General features: G+C 42.4%; 1 protein-coding gene across 15 annotated transcripts in view; it reads right to left on the bottom strand.

Moving 5' to 3' along the window:
- Nucleotides 1–15,386, bottom strand: part of ATP6V0A1 (ATPase H+ transporting V0 subunit a1) — a 28,111-nt gene that overhangs the window by 5,550 nt on the left and 7,175 nt on the right. For 3 of the 15 annotated variants that reach the window (XM_015299585.4, XM_046904321.1, NM_204724.2), the window contains 15 exon segments: nucleotides 15,109–15,235; nucleotides 13,788–13,870; nucleotides 12,997–13,090; nucleotides 11,427–11,639; nucleotides 10,616–10,766; nucleotides 10,284–10,423; nucleotides 9,349–9,506; nucleotides 8,821–8,911; nucleotides 7,955–8,073; nucleotides 7,421–7,637; nucleotides 6,764–6,871; nucleotides 3,414–3,521; nucleotides 2,800–2,817; nucleotides 876–993; nucleotides 246–417 (listed from right to left, as the gene is read on the bottom strand). In XM_015299585.4, coding sequence (XP_015155071.1) covers nucleotides 246–417; nucleotides 876–993; nucleotides 2,800–2,817; nucleotides 3,414–3,521; nucleotides 6,764–6,871; nucleotides 7,421–7,637; nucleotides 7,955–8,073; nucleotides 8,821–8,911; nucleotides 9,349–9,506; nucleotides 10,284–10,423; nucleotides 10,616–10,766; nucleotides 11,427–11,639; nucleotides 12,997–13,090; nucleotides 13,788–13,870; nucleotides 15,109–15,235 — 1,917 coding nt within the window. 15 annotated transcript variants of the gene reach the window in all.

The raw sequence follows: 15,386 nt of genomic DNA, 5'->3' as shown, positions 1-15,386 counted from the left end.
AGACTTTGTGCTGCCAGAACACATCTTCTGTAGGACGTTTAGGAAAGAGCTGTGGTCCTCCAGCACTTCTGAACATGACCCATCTCACCACAGTATTACCCACCACCCCAATTTTATAGCCTCGCTTTCACTGTGTAACACCCAGCACAATCTCCTGGAAGATGTGCATTTCTCCAGATAGCCCACGTGACACCAACCTCCTTTCCATGGTGAGCTCATGGTTTCTGAGCATTGCTGTAACTCACCAGTGCAAGCGAAGAGCGTGGAGGAAAGCAGACAGGCCCTCCATGACCAGGAGAATCGCTACCGTCAGGGTAGCAAAAGCAGCAAAAATGAAGACAAGGCCAAAGCCTCCAGCCAGACTCCTCACGCTGAGCCCAGTGTGGATCACCATGGTCCAGAGCACCTCCGAGAGCTCTGCCAGGAGAAAAGGGAGGAGAGGACTCATTTCAGAGCATACAACAAGAAGAGAGAGCTGCAGTTTTCTTATGCAGCACAAACTGAAGTCGAGAAAAAACCTTCCACCATAATGAAGTGGGAAACTTAGAGGAGACGAGTTTTTGCAGGCAAGTATGTCAGGACATGGCTGCCCACTGCTGCATGCAGTGCAGACCCACTGGTCAGCAGCTCTTTGCTTCATTCAGCACTTCCAATCCCATCCCTCCTTCCAGAGCGAAGCACCTGTTATAGCAGGGTGCTGTGCATGTAGACAGTGGTGTTTACACCTGATTACTGCCAGCTCTGCCCTTCTCCAGCAGTACCCGACACTGCAGAGCTGAGCTCTAGGGAAGCTACCTGCACTGCTGCCCTTTGCATATCACCATTCCAGGTCCATTGGTGACACTGAGCTCAATTTCCACTCCAGGAATACTCACGTGCATGGGCTAAGCTGAGAGCCCAGAGCCTCAAGTAGGACGCAGTGTTGGAGATGCACCCCAGGCAGTACTCAATAGTGTGGATGGCCTGGTACACCACAGTGTCAGCAAAGTCAAACTGCAAAGTGAACACAGAAAATGAAGGAAGCTGCGAGATGTGCAGGCAGGAAGGGCTGGCTGACAGGGGAGAACAAGCACACTACCTGGTGCTATCACCAAGGACATCTGTTTGAACTTAGACACTGAAACTGTCTTCTCCTGGGTTAGCATGTCAGTTTTATGAATTGAAACCAAATTCTCTTGTCTCACAAGGTTTTGTAGGATGGCAGTTCGCTGCTGCAGCTTTAATGATTGTTTTCATGTCCTACTGTACAAAATCAAAATATTTTGAATTCTGCCATTGACTTTGCCAGGAAAAGACTGTACAGCAACAAGATGGTGTTCGTATGAATTCACTGGTAAATTGCATGTACTTCTACAAGAAAAGAGACAGTATTCCAAGTCAATACTGTGTATGCACCTTGGTCAAAAGGCCGGTGTGCAAAACAGGGACTTATCCTCTTTGAAAGCAAAATAATGCACAAAGCAGTTTTGAGGAAGTCCTGTCTGTACAGTTCTAAGTCTCTGTGCATTGGTTGTTTTTTGAAGTAATAATTAAGAAATCACAAGAAAGTCCGCCATGAAGGAGAGTTTCTTATTGGCCACCTTGTGAAAGCATTCCCATACGCTTTGGATTTAATCTGTACTTCAGAAACTGCTCATATGTAAGTCAAGTCAACGTGGTATTTTAAAGACATGGAGCGACTCGGGCTGCAGGCATGCACAGCAGGCTATTTATGTCCTCGTTCTGCCCTCAGTATACACAGGGCAGTAAATATTTTAAGCAGCAAAGTTAAACGAATTGTCAGAAGTGTAATTCTTCCTCTGCAGAGTGAGAGCTGCAGTGTTCTTTAGTAAAAACTGCCCCAGCAAGCAGCGCCACCTCCCAGCACACATTGCACACCAGTGTGCAATTAATGGAATGTGATAGATATTTCAACAATGACAATTCACAGCCACATGCAACTGCTGGAGAGAGTCCATCACTCTGCTGGGGGCTGAAGGCTCAGCAGGATCACTCTGTTGGAGCATTTGCAGTTTTACACATTTTTCAGAGGATTACAGAAATAACACCAATTCCACATGGAACTGTACACCACAGTCCACCTTCCACAGAACAGAACCACTTTCAGCATCATTTAAGACAACATCATTCTTGCAAAGCTACTCTACTTTCATGGCCTTTGTATTTTCGTGACACATGTGGTTACCTGATTGCCTGACACCTGCAATAAATTCTGCACAAGAGTTCCTAAAACCAACTTACTACTCATAATTGTTCAAGTATTTATGAGTGAGCAGTTTCTCAGAACAGAGCCTCTCTTCTTACAGAAGAATGCAGGTTAGTTAAGCTGCTGAACTATATGAAAACTGGACTGGATTTGCTGTATTTTCTCATTGGCAATGACCAGTATTGTCCTAAGAATGGAAGTCAGTTTCGGAGGGGGGAGGAAGCATACCAGCTTTAAGTGTTTTATTGCAATGCAGAATTACTAAAGACACAACATAAGGCAAATGAGACTTCTTTAGAAGTTTAAAAGCATAAACTTTTCAGTTTCAGAGTTCTGGCTTCACAGCTTTCTGGGTAAACTAAGAGATCTGCAGACAGGGGGCAAGACAAACAAGCTAAATAAATGAAGTAATCAAAGGTCTGTTAGTGGGTGTGACACTGTATGAAGGATTAAAGATGGCCTTTAGCATGTCAATAGCTGGATCTTTTGGAAAAGAAGATGCCATGACATAACGCTCAATTCAGTGCGTGGTTTACACCAATGGGAAACGTTCCAGATACACATGAATGCAGCAAAGCTGGCTGTATTCTTACCACCTCATCCTCTGTAGGCTTGAAAACATAAGTTCACATTTAGTGCGGTGTCTCAATCAACATTAATCATGAACACATTCAGTTGTTCCCTCCTAAACATGACACAGTACAGCAGTAACAAATCACATGCACTACATGGAAGCAAAAGACTCCCAAATTGAAAGAGATCATCTCCTTTTTCTTCTCTACCAGCAGTAAGGCGAAGCAGCCAATGTAACCCCAGCAGTCAGAGCGAATACAAAAAGTAGGATCTCACTACTGCAGAAAAATGGCCTCGGATTCTGGCTAACACTGGAGAAGCAAATAGCACAAATGCACTGCACTTCAGTCAGGGCCTAAGTTGCATGTGGGAGCACTCTGCAGCCCTCACTGCACAGCCTGTGAGATGGTGGTTCCTTCTAATGAAGACAAACAGAACTGAATTTCCCCTTGCCTGCAAATTATACTTTCCCCGCCTTGAAGTCCTGGGAATGACCAGAAGACTGCAGGACTTTACTGCTATGAAAACGCTTCACTGAGAATGTTGCTATTTAAACAACTTGGAAATACAGCCAAACTAGCACATTCTGTTCCCATGTGCATTGACCTGGGACAGAGGATGGTCAGGTGCTTACCTCCTCCCCCTCCTCAGAATGGGTAGATAACTGATCGTGTTGGATGATCTCAGCATCCTCCTCTGTTGGTCCATTGCCCACCCGGATCCCACCGAAGTTGTGTGTTCCCTAATGCATGAACAAAAAGAGAGAATAAGAAGTGTTGGTTGTGGTTTACTATGACAGCAGATGCTTCTTACGACTCCATGCGCAGCAGCAGCTCACAGAAGAAGACAAAATATTAAAGCCCAGGTTTAACCAGCTGTACAATTCCTTTTCTCAGTTTGGATGGAAAAGATGCTGAATCCTGTAAGACTGGGAAAAAAAGTCTGAATGAATACTTGATGCACTTCTATAAAGCAATGGCAAACCTAAGTAAAATAAACACCAAATCTCATGAGGACGTTTGCTGTAACTGATGTGAACCAATGTTTTGCACTGCAGCAGCTGTGAAGTAAGCACTCAGAATCTGAGTGAAACACCAGTGCTGTTGCAGATGAGACAAGTCACATCGTGGCTCACACAAACACACACACACGCCATGTCGGGCACACCAACACACGTGGGGAATCAGACTTTCCCTCACATGGAAATTCTGCGCTGTGCAAGCAGTTCCTTTTATAGATCATTGTTTTGACATTCAGCCTCTGGCAGCCATAAACCCACTGCGCTCCGAGTAGAAAAGAATAAGCCACAAACCAGCCTGAACCCCCTCCAACAGACACCCAATGACTGCAGTCTCTGCACAGTTAATGTGAGGTTTATGGCAGGCAAATACAGCCTCACAACCAAGAAAGGATGCAGAGAACTGCTCACCATGACTGTGTTCTCAAGCTGAGCTTTTATGCATTGTAAACGTGTACCGCACTACGAAGGCCTGACTGCCATATCACTATTTCTGGATTTCTGCTCAGCAAGTGGCACTGTACGGCAGGACTCCTCCCTCCTTCCTTCCTTCCTTCCTTCCAGGTGTTCCAAAGACACCAAATACTTGTGACTGATCTGAAGGACCATACGTGAAGACCTCTGGGTCTGGCCTACCTAGAGAAGCAAACTGAAATGCTTGAAATGGGCACAAAATCCCTACGTTCAGCTTCAGGATTGTACTGGGGTCATCTGTGACATGGAATGTAAACAGACTGAGTAGCAACATTAATACTTTATAAGTTTAGGGATGACAAAATGAACCACTTGAGATTCTGAGAGCCGTCTGCTCTCACACTGCATGGCTCTGGCATGCCAGCAGCATCGCTGCACAGCGTTCTGTCCTTTCAGCTGATCTGCTCTTAAAAGCTTACTTCTGCTTTATGCTGAACTGTATGTTTGTCCAAAATATCAGACATGAATTCAAGATCTGGCCAGGCTGTTTCCAAAAGAAATAAATCAGGCAATCATTTATGCTCTGAAAATAAAAATAAGATGAAAAAAAGCCAGACTACACTTACAGGCAAGACAGTGCTTTTACTAGGATTTTCATTGTGTTTAAAAAAAAAAAAAAATATATATATATATATATATATATATATATATATATATATATATATATATATATATATATATCAGAAGTTACTGATAAATAGTACCAGTTCTCCATTTCTACATTCCTGGTGTGCATCAATCTGTACCCTGAAGCTCCTCCCTGACGCTCAACTTCTGTCTGTTCTTTGCAGCCAAACTTAAACACAGCTCCAAAAGCTCCAAACAACTTCACAGTTCTAACCACACTTCAAGCAAACATCTTCACTCACAGCTTCTTTTATTGGATGCACTTAATATGTTGGGTGAATTATGCACAAGAGAGGCACTGTCTTTTCTGACCTGTATAGCTACTTAAAAATTCATAATAGAAACAAGAGCCAACAGCTAAGTTGTCCCCAAACCACCTTTGTCACAAAGTACAAATTGTTTCATAGTTTGAAAGACTTAAGCTTGTTAGAGAGGTAGCATTCAGAACTAAGACCCATCTGAAATATGACGTGCAGGGGAAGGGATAAAGTTCTGGAGCTGCAGCAATCTTCACTCTCCCAGAAAGCTTTCACACTGAAGGGTTGCCTGTAGCTTATTTGTGCACCACCACATTACAGCAGCTTCAAGTCAAAGTGCCTACACAGGCACAGATGCCCCAAACCAGTAATTACTGCTATGATGTTGTTGGGAGGCCATCACTAACATGCTTGGGAACACATAATGTAAACAAAAATGCTTCAATGAAAAAAATCCTAATCTAGCTTAAACAAATATGCAAGAAAAGGAAAAAGGGGAACTTAACTTGGGGGGGATGTGGCAGCAAGGTATTCTTGTGCTGCTCTGCAGGTTGTGATTTCAGCAGCACTCCTGCCAAGAGGTGTGTCTGCATTCTGTGCATATGTAACTATTATCCAGCAGCCTGGTAGCTCTTCCAGAATGCATCAACTTTGCTGAACTTTTGCTCTTTCCAAGAGAAAGTGTCTTTCACCCTAAAGGTGCAGTAGTCATTCACTTATGAAATTCAGGTACATTTCATGCTCTCTTGTTAATTCGATACAGATCCATCAGGTGATTTTTAAATGCACTCACTGTTGCAGCCGCTGCTGCCTCTAGTGCCTGCTCGCTCGGGACTGTGCTGACCTGGGCCTCCACGGGCTGCCCTTCCTGATAGTGAATGGAAGAAAAGAAAGGGAGGAGGAAGAAAACAAAAAGAGAAAGGGAGACGAATGGAGGGGACATGGGAGGATGAAAGATGGTCAGAGAAGGGAGAGGGAGTGACTTTAACTGAACTGATCTTTGACTCACTTAACATCCCAAAAGCTATCTGCCATACATGCAGGGAGAATTTTCAAGTATCCCCAGTGCACACGTGCCAAGTTCCTGCATTTTATAGGAAAGACTCTTTACAATACAGTTGGAAACCTAGAGATTACCTCAGGAGATAATCTCTCACATAAAGAAAAAAAAAGAAATAGACTTATGCTATCTTCTTTTTTAAACCATCCAAAGTGCTTTAACAAAGATGGCCGTTATGTCTGTAAGCCAATGAAGCTAACTTCATTGCTTTTACATCATCACCCTAGCAAAGGCCCAGAAGTGCATCCAGCAACAAATAAGACTGCGTTCCTGAACCAGCTGACAATGCTCAAGGTGGTTTTATTGTTTTTATCATTACCAACAGGTAGGGTTTTTTAAGCTGGTTTGATGCTGGACCCAGTTTGAGAAGCAGGCAAGCAATACTTCATCTCCAGTAACATCCACCTGCCTCTATGCCCAGGAGTACGCAGAGAGCCTTTACAGGTCTGTAACACTGTGTGAACCCACATACCAAGGACAAGGTGGAAAACATAGCTTTTCAATTATAATTAGTTCTCATATTGAAAATATACAAGGTAGTCACCCACCAAGTGCTTTCTCCTTAAATACTGGTGGCGAAGGACCAGAGGTTTAGCTACCAGCATCCACGGCACGCACAGTAATGCCACCACCACAAGGAAACACTGGAGTCCTTTCTGTAAAAGAAACAAGCCTCAGATGATTTAGTGGCAGTCCATGTTGACACAAACCCTTTCAGGCAGTCTCAAGCAACACTGAATGACTGAATTCCCAGAGTATGTGGATGCTTCACACACACTGTTCCAGGAAGATGTGCTGTACCTGGTACCTGATTGCAGCTGCCACAACTGCCTGCACACAGCAGGTAACAGTGACACTAGGCAGATGAGGGAAAATGACAAAAGATCCTGTGAACAGCATTAGCACATACTGCTAAGCTCAGAAGCACTGTATTGCAGGTGCAGAGCAATATTCCTACTGACTTCTCACTGTTGATTTGGATCCACGTATTCTGGAGCCATAGCTGACGTGTTCAGACTGATATAAATTCTCCACACAGAAATTCTGTCTTTCTTCCACATTCCACAGTGTCAGGCTTTGGAAACAATGCCACATTTCTTCTCTCACAAAGTGCTTAATGCTTGATTTTACAACTATTATAAGGTCAATCAAAGACGAATATTACAAAGCACCTCTGATCTTACAATTCAAGCAACAGTACATACCTGCCCTCTATAAAGCATCTTGTTACTGGTATCACCATAGGAAAATAAAAACATATTGATAAAATGTATTAAAAGGCTTGGGGCTTCCTTTGATGTGTGAGCATCATAGGCTGTCCATTTGTAGAAAATGAGAATAACAAGGTATCCAAACAGTGAGGACATGAAAATCATCTCTGGAATAAACCCAAGGTATATGTTCAGTGGCTTCTTAAAATATCTACAGGAAAATAAAAAGAGGAAAGTTTAAAATTACATTTAGTTTGCATTAGTCTTATGTAGGGCAAAAACTTTAAAAGAGAAGGAAAAAGCAGTTTTGTAACAAAACTGCAGAGGCTGTGCATTTCTGTAAGAGCCAGGACTTAAACACAGCTAATTACTTGATACGTACAGTTATACATACACAGACAGAAATAACTGCTATGCCCTTCAATCAGAAGGTTAAAGTCTGAGGTTTCTGCATCTCAAGCCGGTACACAAACTACACTCAGAGAAACTCTCTCCTCTCCCATCAGAAAAACAGAATGAAGCCCTTACATGTGGTTGAGAAGACTCAACATGACACCGAAGAGCATGTGGATAATGCCAAGAATCACAGACATTTTCATCTTAAATGAATTGAGGAAGGCCAGTTTGTTGTTGGCAATATTCCAGATCTGTGGAAAAAAAAAACAACGAGTCAGCCAAACACCGAGTAAAAGGAAAACAGAAAAGAATGGAAATGTTCCGTTTAAGCTAACCAGTGTGTGTTTGTCATACAGATATCTGCTCAGGAAAACGCAGCAGACAACCTTTCTGTTCTGATAAGAGCCCTCGCTGATCCCACCACCAGAGCAGGAATCAAACCTTGCTTATTTTCATTTTGCCAAAAGTGGCAGGAAAGGAGTACAGAGGGCTGTTATCTTGACAGAAAAATTGTTTATACATTTCAATGAGAAATTACACATAAGTTCTGACTTTCTGCCACCTCATCTTTGATGTGGAACACATGCAAATTTTTCTATCAAATCCTAAAAGCATGGGGGTAGCATTATTGAAAGAGGTAGATACAAAATGACTGTTACCCAGAAGTTATATTTCCAAGACTGAATGGAAAGAGAGAACTGGCTTTCTCCAAACTAGGAGAAAAAGTAACTTCATGAAGTGATTTCTAAGTCTCATAGCAGATATGATTAAAACGCAGGTTGGAAAGGGTGAGGAAGAAATCTTTCATGGTCCCAAGAATAGGTCTTTCTATCCTGCACCTACTGCCTCTGTGGAACTAGATTCATTTTCATCATTCACAACTATTTCAAACACGTTTTGCTAGGATGTGGAAAACTTTCACAGTGAACTGGACAGATCCTTTTGTGTTTACACACAGGATGTCCTTAAAGGACAGCAGAGGAAGGAAGAGTTCTTACCGGGTCAATGCCAAAGGGATAGGGTCCACCAAACACTCCTGCTTCAGCAGGGTCCAGCTGAAGCAGAGGAGTAGTCTTAAGCAATTCATCTCTGTTTGGGTATAAGTAGATTATATAAATGTTAGCATAAGCAACATTGACCTCCTTTTAAAACTAGTAACATTCTCCCTTGTGAGAGCAAGGATATCTCAAAATGAGAGAACTTTAAGGTTCCCATGCAGCTCTAAAGATCTGCCAACTGAGTAAGAAACCTGTCTCTTGACCTGCTATTCTGTGTCATAAGGAAAAGACTGAGGGACAGGAATCTTGCTATGTCAATGATAAGAAAAGTGCTAAAGTGCATCTTTGAGTTTCCTGAAAACAAACAGATTTGAAACTTCAGAGGTATCACATTTGCACCCCTCTTCCTATTCCACTTGAAACTGAGTTCAGAAGTTTTTGTCTTCTTGAGTTGGTAAGACAATGGTGAAAGATAAATCCCCTACTTGTCACTGTCACACTCCACTCACTTAAGAACTATTTACTCACGACCAATTGGCTTTTGAGAACATCGGCCGGACGCTCCATGATGAACCAAACATATTAAGAGACTTGGAGAAGCAGTCGTTATAGATAAGGCCTGTGTAAGTGGAGAACAGTCCCATCAGCAGGATGATGTATCGACCACTAAAAACAGTGTTGAACATCTAATATGAAAGAGGAGAGAAGAAAGTCTGTGAGAACAGGGGAAATCTCTCATACAAACAAAACAGCACTATCAGTCAGTAGCAGAACAAGCAATGCTGGCCCACGGACTGACAGCACAGTATCCACTTTGGGGGAGGTTAAGGGTGCAAGAGGTAACTCTGCAAAAACAGAACCCGAATGCAGAGGATAAGCAGGCTGATTAGCTGAGGAGGATAAATTGCACTGCACGCAGTGATGCAAGCCCCAGCTGGCAGCACCACTTTGGAATTAAGCAGTGCTGACCCTGATCCAGCTTTCTCCATACTCTGTCCATGTACATTAACTGATCCATCTCCTATCAATCTAAGCCCTGAGCAAAGCAGACTTGTCTAGAACAGCAAAAAAAAAAAAAAAAAAAAAAAAAAAAAAAAAAAAAAAAATCATGGAGATACACAACATTTGTGTGCACAAACAGTAGGAATTGTGCAGTGATTGCAGGTCTTTATGATCCGGTCTGGTTTTGGGTGATTCATTTACAGCAGCTTAGCTGTCCAACTGCACTCAATAAACAATTTCCTTCAAGCATCTGAAAGAAATAATTTCCTACAAATTTCTTAAAGGAAAAACAAAGAAGCTGACTGTTACTGTGAAATGATGCTGATGCTGCTCAGTCTGTGGCGTACAGACCTGGCATTCTGCTTGTGTGCTTCAGTTTCAAGGAGTAACAAAGGGGAAGATACAAGTAAATCCAGCCGCAACTCTGTCTTCAACACAAAGCTGAGCGTGAGTCTCCTTACCTCATTGTCACTTTTCTGCGACAGAATCCGACTCTCCCTAAGCACCATCCAAATAGCAATCAGAGTCATCAGGATTCCATGTCCAAAATCTCCAAACATCACAGCAAACAGAAACGGGAAGGTAATGATCGTATATGGGGCTGTAAGAGAAAGACACTCCCAGTGCACTGCATTTGACCAGCTCCACATTTACTACAGTGCAGATTCCCAAGTTTGTTCACCACTTCCAAAAGCTGCAAAGTACCATATTAGAAATGTTCACACAGGACAGTCAACATGGAGAAACACCACGACTAAAAGTTATATCATTACTTCTTAAAGTGTGGATCTACCTGGATTTATTTCCCGATAAGTTCCAATGCCGTAAGCATCAACAATGTTCTGAAAGCCACAAGTGAACTTGTTAGTTTTGTTGTATGTTGGTGGGGTCTGATTGGTTTGCATCCGATTTAAAATAGATGGGACAGTGGAACCACTGTGCTCCTGTTTGGGAAAAAAAGTAAAAAAAACAGATCAGGATTAGAAAACATCCTTGGGGCAATGGAAGGCAGAGCAAAACATTTATTCTTGCTGGCATTTGGAGAAGTACAGGCTTTCATTTTTGTAGACTGCTTGCCTGATAAAAAATATACTTGAGCCATTGGAGAAGGTTGCCAAATTTCCTCTGCTCTCCCCCATCACATAACAGGAGAAATACTTCTAGTATGGATATATATGTTTTTTCTCAAGATCAAATGAAAAGATTTTGAAGGCGCCTAACTCTTCATTGTTTATCTGAGCAGAGGGAGCGAGCTTGCTAAAGTTCTGGCTCATTCCTTTAAGTTCCACTGCATACAAAAACAGCAGGAATACAAAGCACAGCCAGGTTAACCAAATGCACCAAATGACTCCAATACAGGAAAATACTTTATCACGGAGCCTCCCTGAACTTGAAGGCTTACACAACATATTTGTAACTAAGGAAGGTGCACAGCAGCATACCTATAAGCCACAACTCCTGCATGTTAGATAAACTGTCCTCTGTGAGGGCTGATTGAAACAGCCTCAAGTTTCCAGAAAAATCAATTAATTCCTGTTGCATTTGCTGACAGCTGCTAGTCTGCTTGAACAGAAGCGGACAGGAGCAGTGCAGCAGTTACTCACAGTGCCTCTCCTGAGAGCAAACTGGATAGAATCGAGGTCAGCTACGGGACACCAGACTTCAGCAATCAAGCACTTCTGTGTCACGTCAATATTGCACAGATTCAGGGTATGGTAGATGGCCTTCATCTTGCGCACTTTGATGAACCAGACCCGAATATTTTTAGCAGCTGCCTGCAGAACTCTTTGGCGGTGATCCTCTGTTTGGTTCAGCACCTTTCATGGAAAAGGGAGACAAAGATGAGGCAAAATCATCAGCTAGAACTCGCAGCATACAAAGAGCATAGCAAAGTAGGGCTGACCAACAAGACAAGCTTTATTCACCAGACAATGGATGAATAAGCCCTTGCCCCCATCCTATGCACAGGACTTCCACATGCCTGCAGTGTTTTAGTCTCCATATTAATTAGTTCTGCTAAAAGGGTTTAGGGCTTCTTTCCAGGTATAGTCTGACTACTTTCCTCCTCCAACCCCAAGGTCAGTGGATATTTCAAATGGTATTTCAAACAATGAGCTCGGCTGTTCAGAGACAACAGAGAACATTTTTTCCTCCACCCAAGTTAAGAGCAGAGAAGAGTTCTGCAGGAGAGGTATACAGCACCTTAAACACCCCCCAGAAATATTACAATTTTTTTTTTTTTTCCCTGAAAAGGATAAAGTGTTTTCTATTAAGAGTGTTTTACAACTGGAACGTGTCTATCTCAGGCAAAGTCAGATTCTCAGCCTGGAAAGTCTGAGACGCAAGGGAAAGTGAGGACACAGGGCACAGCTATCACATGCAGCACTGAATGTTAACAGTCAAATTGCTTCTGCATTCTTATCTACTTTACTAAACAGCTGCACCACAAATCTTCCAGCCTGATACGGGTTCTGTAGCAAATAAGCCGTTCAAATCCAACCATCTTTCCTTCAAGTTCCTGAACTTTCTCCTGATTTTCATCTCAGATTCCTCCAGTTTTTCTGCATTATGACATACTGCCTTTTCTCCTTGAAGCAAATGTGAAATACTTCAGAGCTGGCACTTAGTAGTTTTGTGTGCTGACTGCTTTTTACAGGCTTTCAGGCTGCTGCACAATAGTTTAATCATAATGCAGAAACTCTTTAGGAAAGCAAAAAGTGAAAATACGAAGACAGGCAGAAAAAAAACTTGATAGGTTAAAATTAGCATTGCTATCTCAACACGGAGACAAGTTTAAAAATGTTTTCTAAGCTCTTGCAGATGAAACAGGCAATTATACAAGCATGCTTCCAGAGTTGAAAGCACAGTATCTTCTTACTCATGCACGTTCCTCTCTGCTCCTTGGTATTCAGTTCTATATTGACACTGTATTTGCATGTATATAATTAACTGCTCAGACATGCAAAGATCAAACCACCTCTCTAAAGTCTGAAAATGTCTGAGCAGGAAGCCTCCAAGCAGCTTTCCTGCAGTGCTTGGTTGCTGGTCTCAAGCTACCCTCAGCTGAAAATATGGTCACCTAATAAGGGCAAAACAATTCTCCTCTTTTAATAGGACCCAAAGACGAATTTAACTATTAATGAAACAAACAAGTATTGACTGCATTTATTTTACCATCTGGAGGTCATCAATTCTGGTATTGACACCAGAAGCCATTTCCTTCCGCTCCTGTGGTGTTTCTGGACATGGGTAGAGGGAGGCACGGAATCTGAAAGACATGCAAGCAGCCTTAGTAACAAAGATGGGAGAAACGTTAACCCATCAGGAAAACAGATGGCTGAAACTAAACACAGAAATAAAGCAAGGAGCATCTCAATATCAGCAAAGCCTGCCAAGTACTGTTTCAGTCTTTAAACCAAATGGGTATAGAAGTTTGCCTAAGGCCAAAACAAAAGTTGAATACTGAAAACAGAAAAAACAAAAACAAACAACAACAAAAAAACCACCTCTGTTCCCTGTACTGACACAGTCTGAAAAGCACTGTTATGAAGTTGATTAGCCATCCCAGTTCAGGGTGCTCCTATCATGCCAATGCAGCTGCTGCTAGAAGCAGTCACTGTTGGTCTCCGGTAACAATGCTGCCTGCTGGCAGACTGATAGCTCTGCCTGAGAGCTCAGCACAAACTCCATTGTTTTTTAGGCATTCCCTAACACAAAGCAGTTGTCTGCTTTGAGCATTACAGGCTTAGGGAGAAGCCAATGTGACTGTAAAATATGATACAGCTACACCTGGTACATTTTATTTGCTGTCAAAATATGTACTCCTACAGTCATCACAGAGCAAGGAGCTGAAAACTATGGATATTAAGTCATTTCAAGGTGTTTTAAATATTTGAGAGTGGTGTTCTATGAGTGTTGCATGTAGCAAGATGCCCAGCTCTAAGACTTTCAAGTAACTTGCATACCCTTCACATATCTTCTTGACTCTGTTCTTCAATTGGTCACCTTGGAAAAAGATGATAAATACAGACTTGTGCACATAATCCCCCTAGAACAGAAGAAAGGGTGTGTTGTAATAGCTCAGCTAGTTCCAAATATTAGCGTTACAGTGAATTACAACAGTGTCTTACTTTCCCTTCATTGGAAACTGTACACATAGAGATCATAATTGTACAGCGAGTCAAGAATGCACCTTAACACAGAAAATCACAAGGATTAGAGTTAGGGTTTCTTGGCCTCAATATAGAATACTACTTCTGCATTTGTGTTTATTGAAGCAAAACGTTCTAGATTACCTATCCTATCTCATAGAACAGACATGAAAATCCGGGGAAAATTGCCAAAAGAACAGGAATGCAATGAAATAGATGCATCTTCACTTACTGCAGGCAGCTGACTACAGAAACAAGCAAAAAGAGTGAACTAAAAAAAGATGGAGTTCAGTGGCCTTTTTTCTCCAGGGAGGCCAAGAGCACATTCTTTGCACAGCTGTTTTCATGTTGGTAGCCAGTTCCCCTTTCCTGCATTTGTTGACAAGTTATTGTTCTACTTTACTTAGGAAATCTTTCCATAATGTTTAGAAATTAATTACATTAGGTGTAACCTCTATTTAAGGAAGTACTGCACATTAAGAACAAAGCCTCTCCTAGCTGACAGATAATTCAGCAGGTCAACTACCAGCAGTTAGGACAAGAGAACAAGGGAGCCTTGCATGAGAAACAGAGGCAATTACTGAGTTCAATACGCCTGTCTTTGTTCCAGTGCAGCCTTCATACAGCCCTTCATTTTTCACTTTAAGATCCAAAAATTCACGTATTGTCCACATATTTGAGCAGAGAGGACACTATGTGAAACCAGCCCCAATTACAAGATGTGCTAATTGTATTTACAATACAGCCAACGATTCTCAGGTGTACGTTTAGATTTCTGGGTAAGGTATTAAGTACCAAGTTCAAAAATAAATGAGCTACTGCTGCCATGCAGAGCCTCTCTTTCAGGAAATTAAGTGCACACACGAGTTGCACTTGCATGCTTGTGCCAGAGAGGTAGCTATGCCTCGCTGCAGCCCAAATTCACCCCCTTTTAACAGAGCTTATCATCGATCTCTTTTTTTTTTTTTTTTTTTATTGTCATTAAAGCCTAAAATGCTGTAAGTAGGAACTGCGAAGAGATGCGACACAAACGTTTGCCTGCACGGAGCTCACGGAGGGCAAGAGGCATAAAACTGTGAGCGGATCCTTTTACACATCTGAGCCTTTTGCCACTGTGAGCGATGGATAACCTTACCGTTACGGGATCCTCCAGGGGGTTCTCAATTTCAGCCTGGCGCAGGAAGACGTTCCCCCGGCACACACGCCACAGCATGCGCTCAAACGTGGGGATTCGCTCGCGGTTGATCACTCCAGCCACAAACCTGGAGAGGGGACAGCGTGAGCCCTGCACTTACAGCACACACAGCCTCGTACCCATAACACCAGCTGGAGCTCAGCATCGCACTGAAAGCTACAGAAACCTCATTTTGAAAGTCATTCTTTACACATGTTATGAGAAGTTCTTCTCTCCAT

Source organism: Gallus gallus, chromosome 27, assembly GCF_016699485.2.
Source record: "Gallus gallus isolate bGalGal1 chromosome 27, bGalGal1.mat.broiler.GRCg7b, whole genome shotgun sequence".
NCBI lineage: Eukaryota > Metazoa > Chordata > Aves > Galliformes > Phasianidae > Gallus > Gallus gallus.
This window is presented reverse-complemented; position numbering and strand designations above follow the sequence as displayed.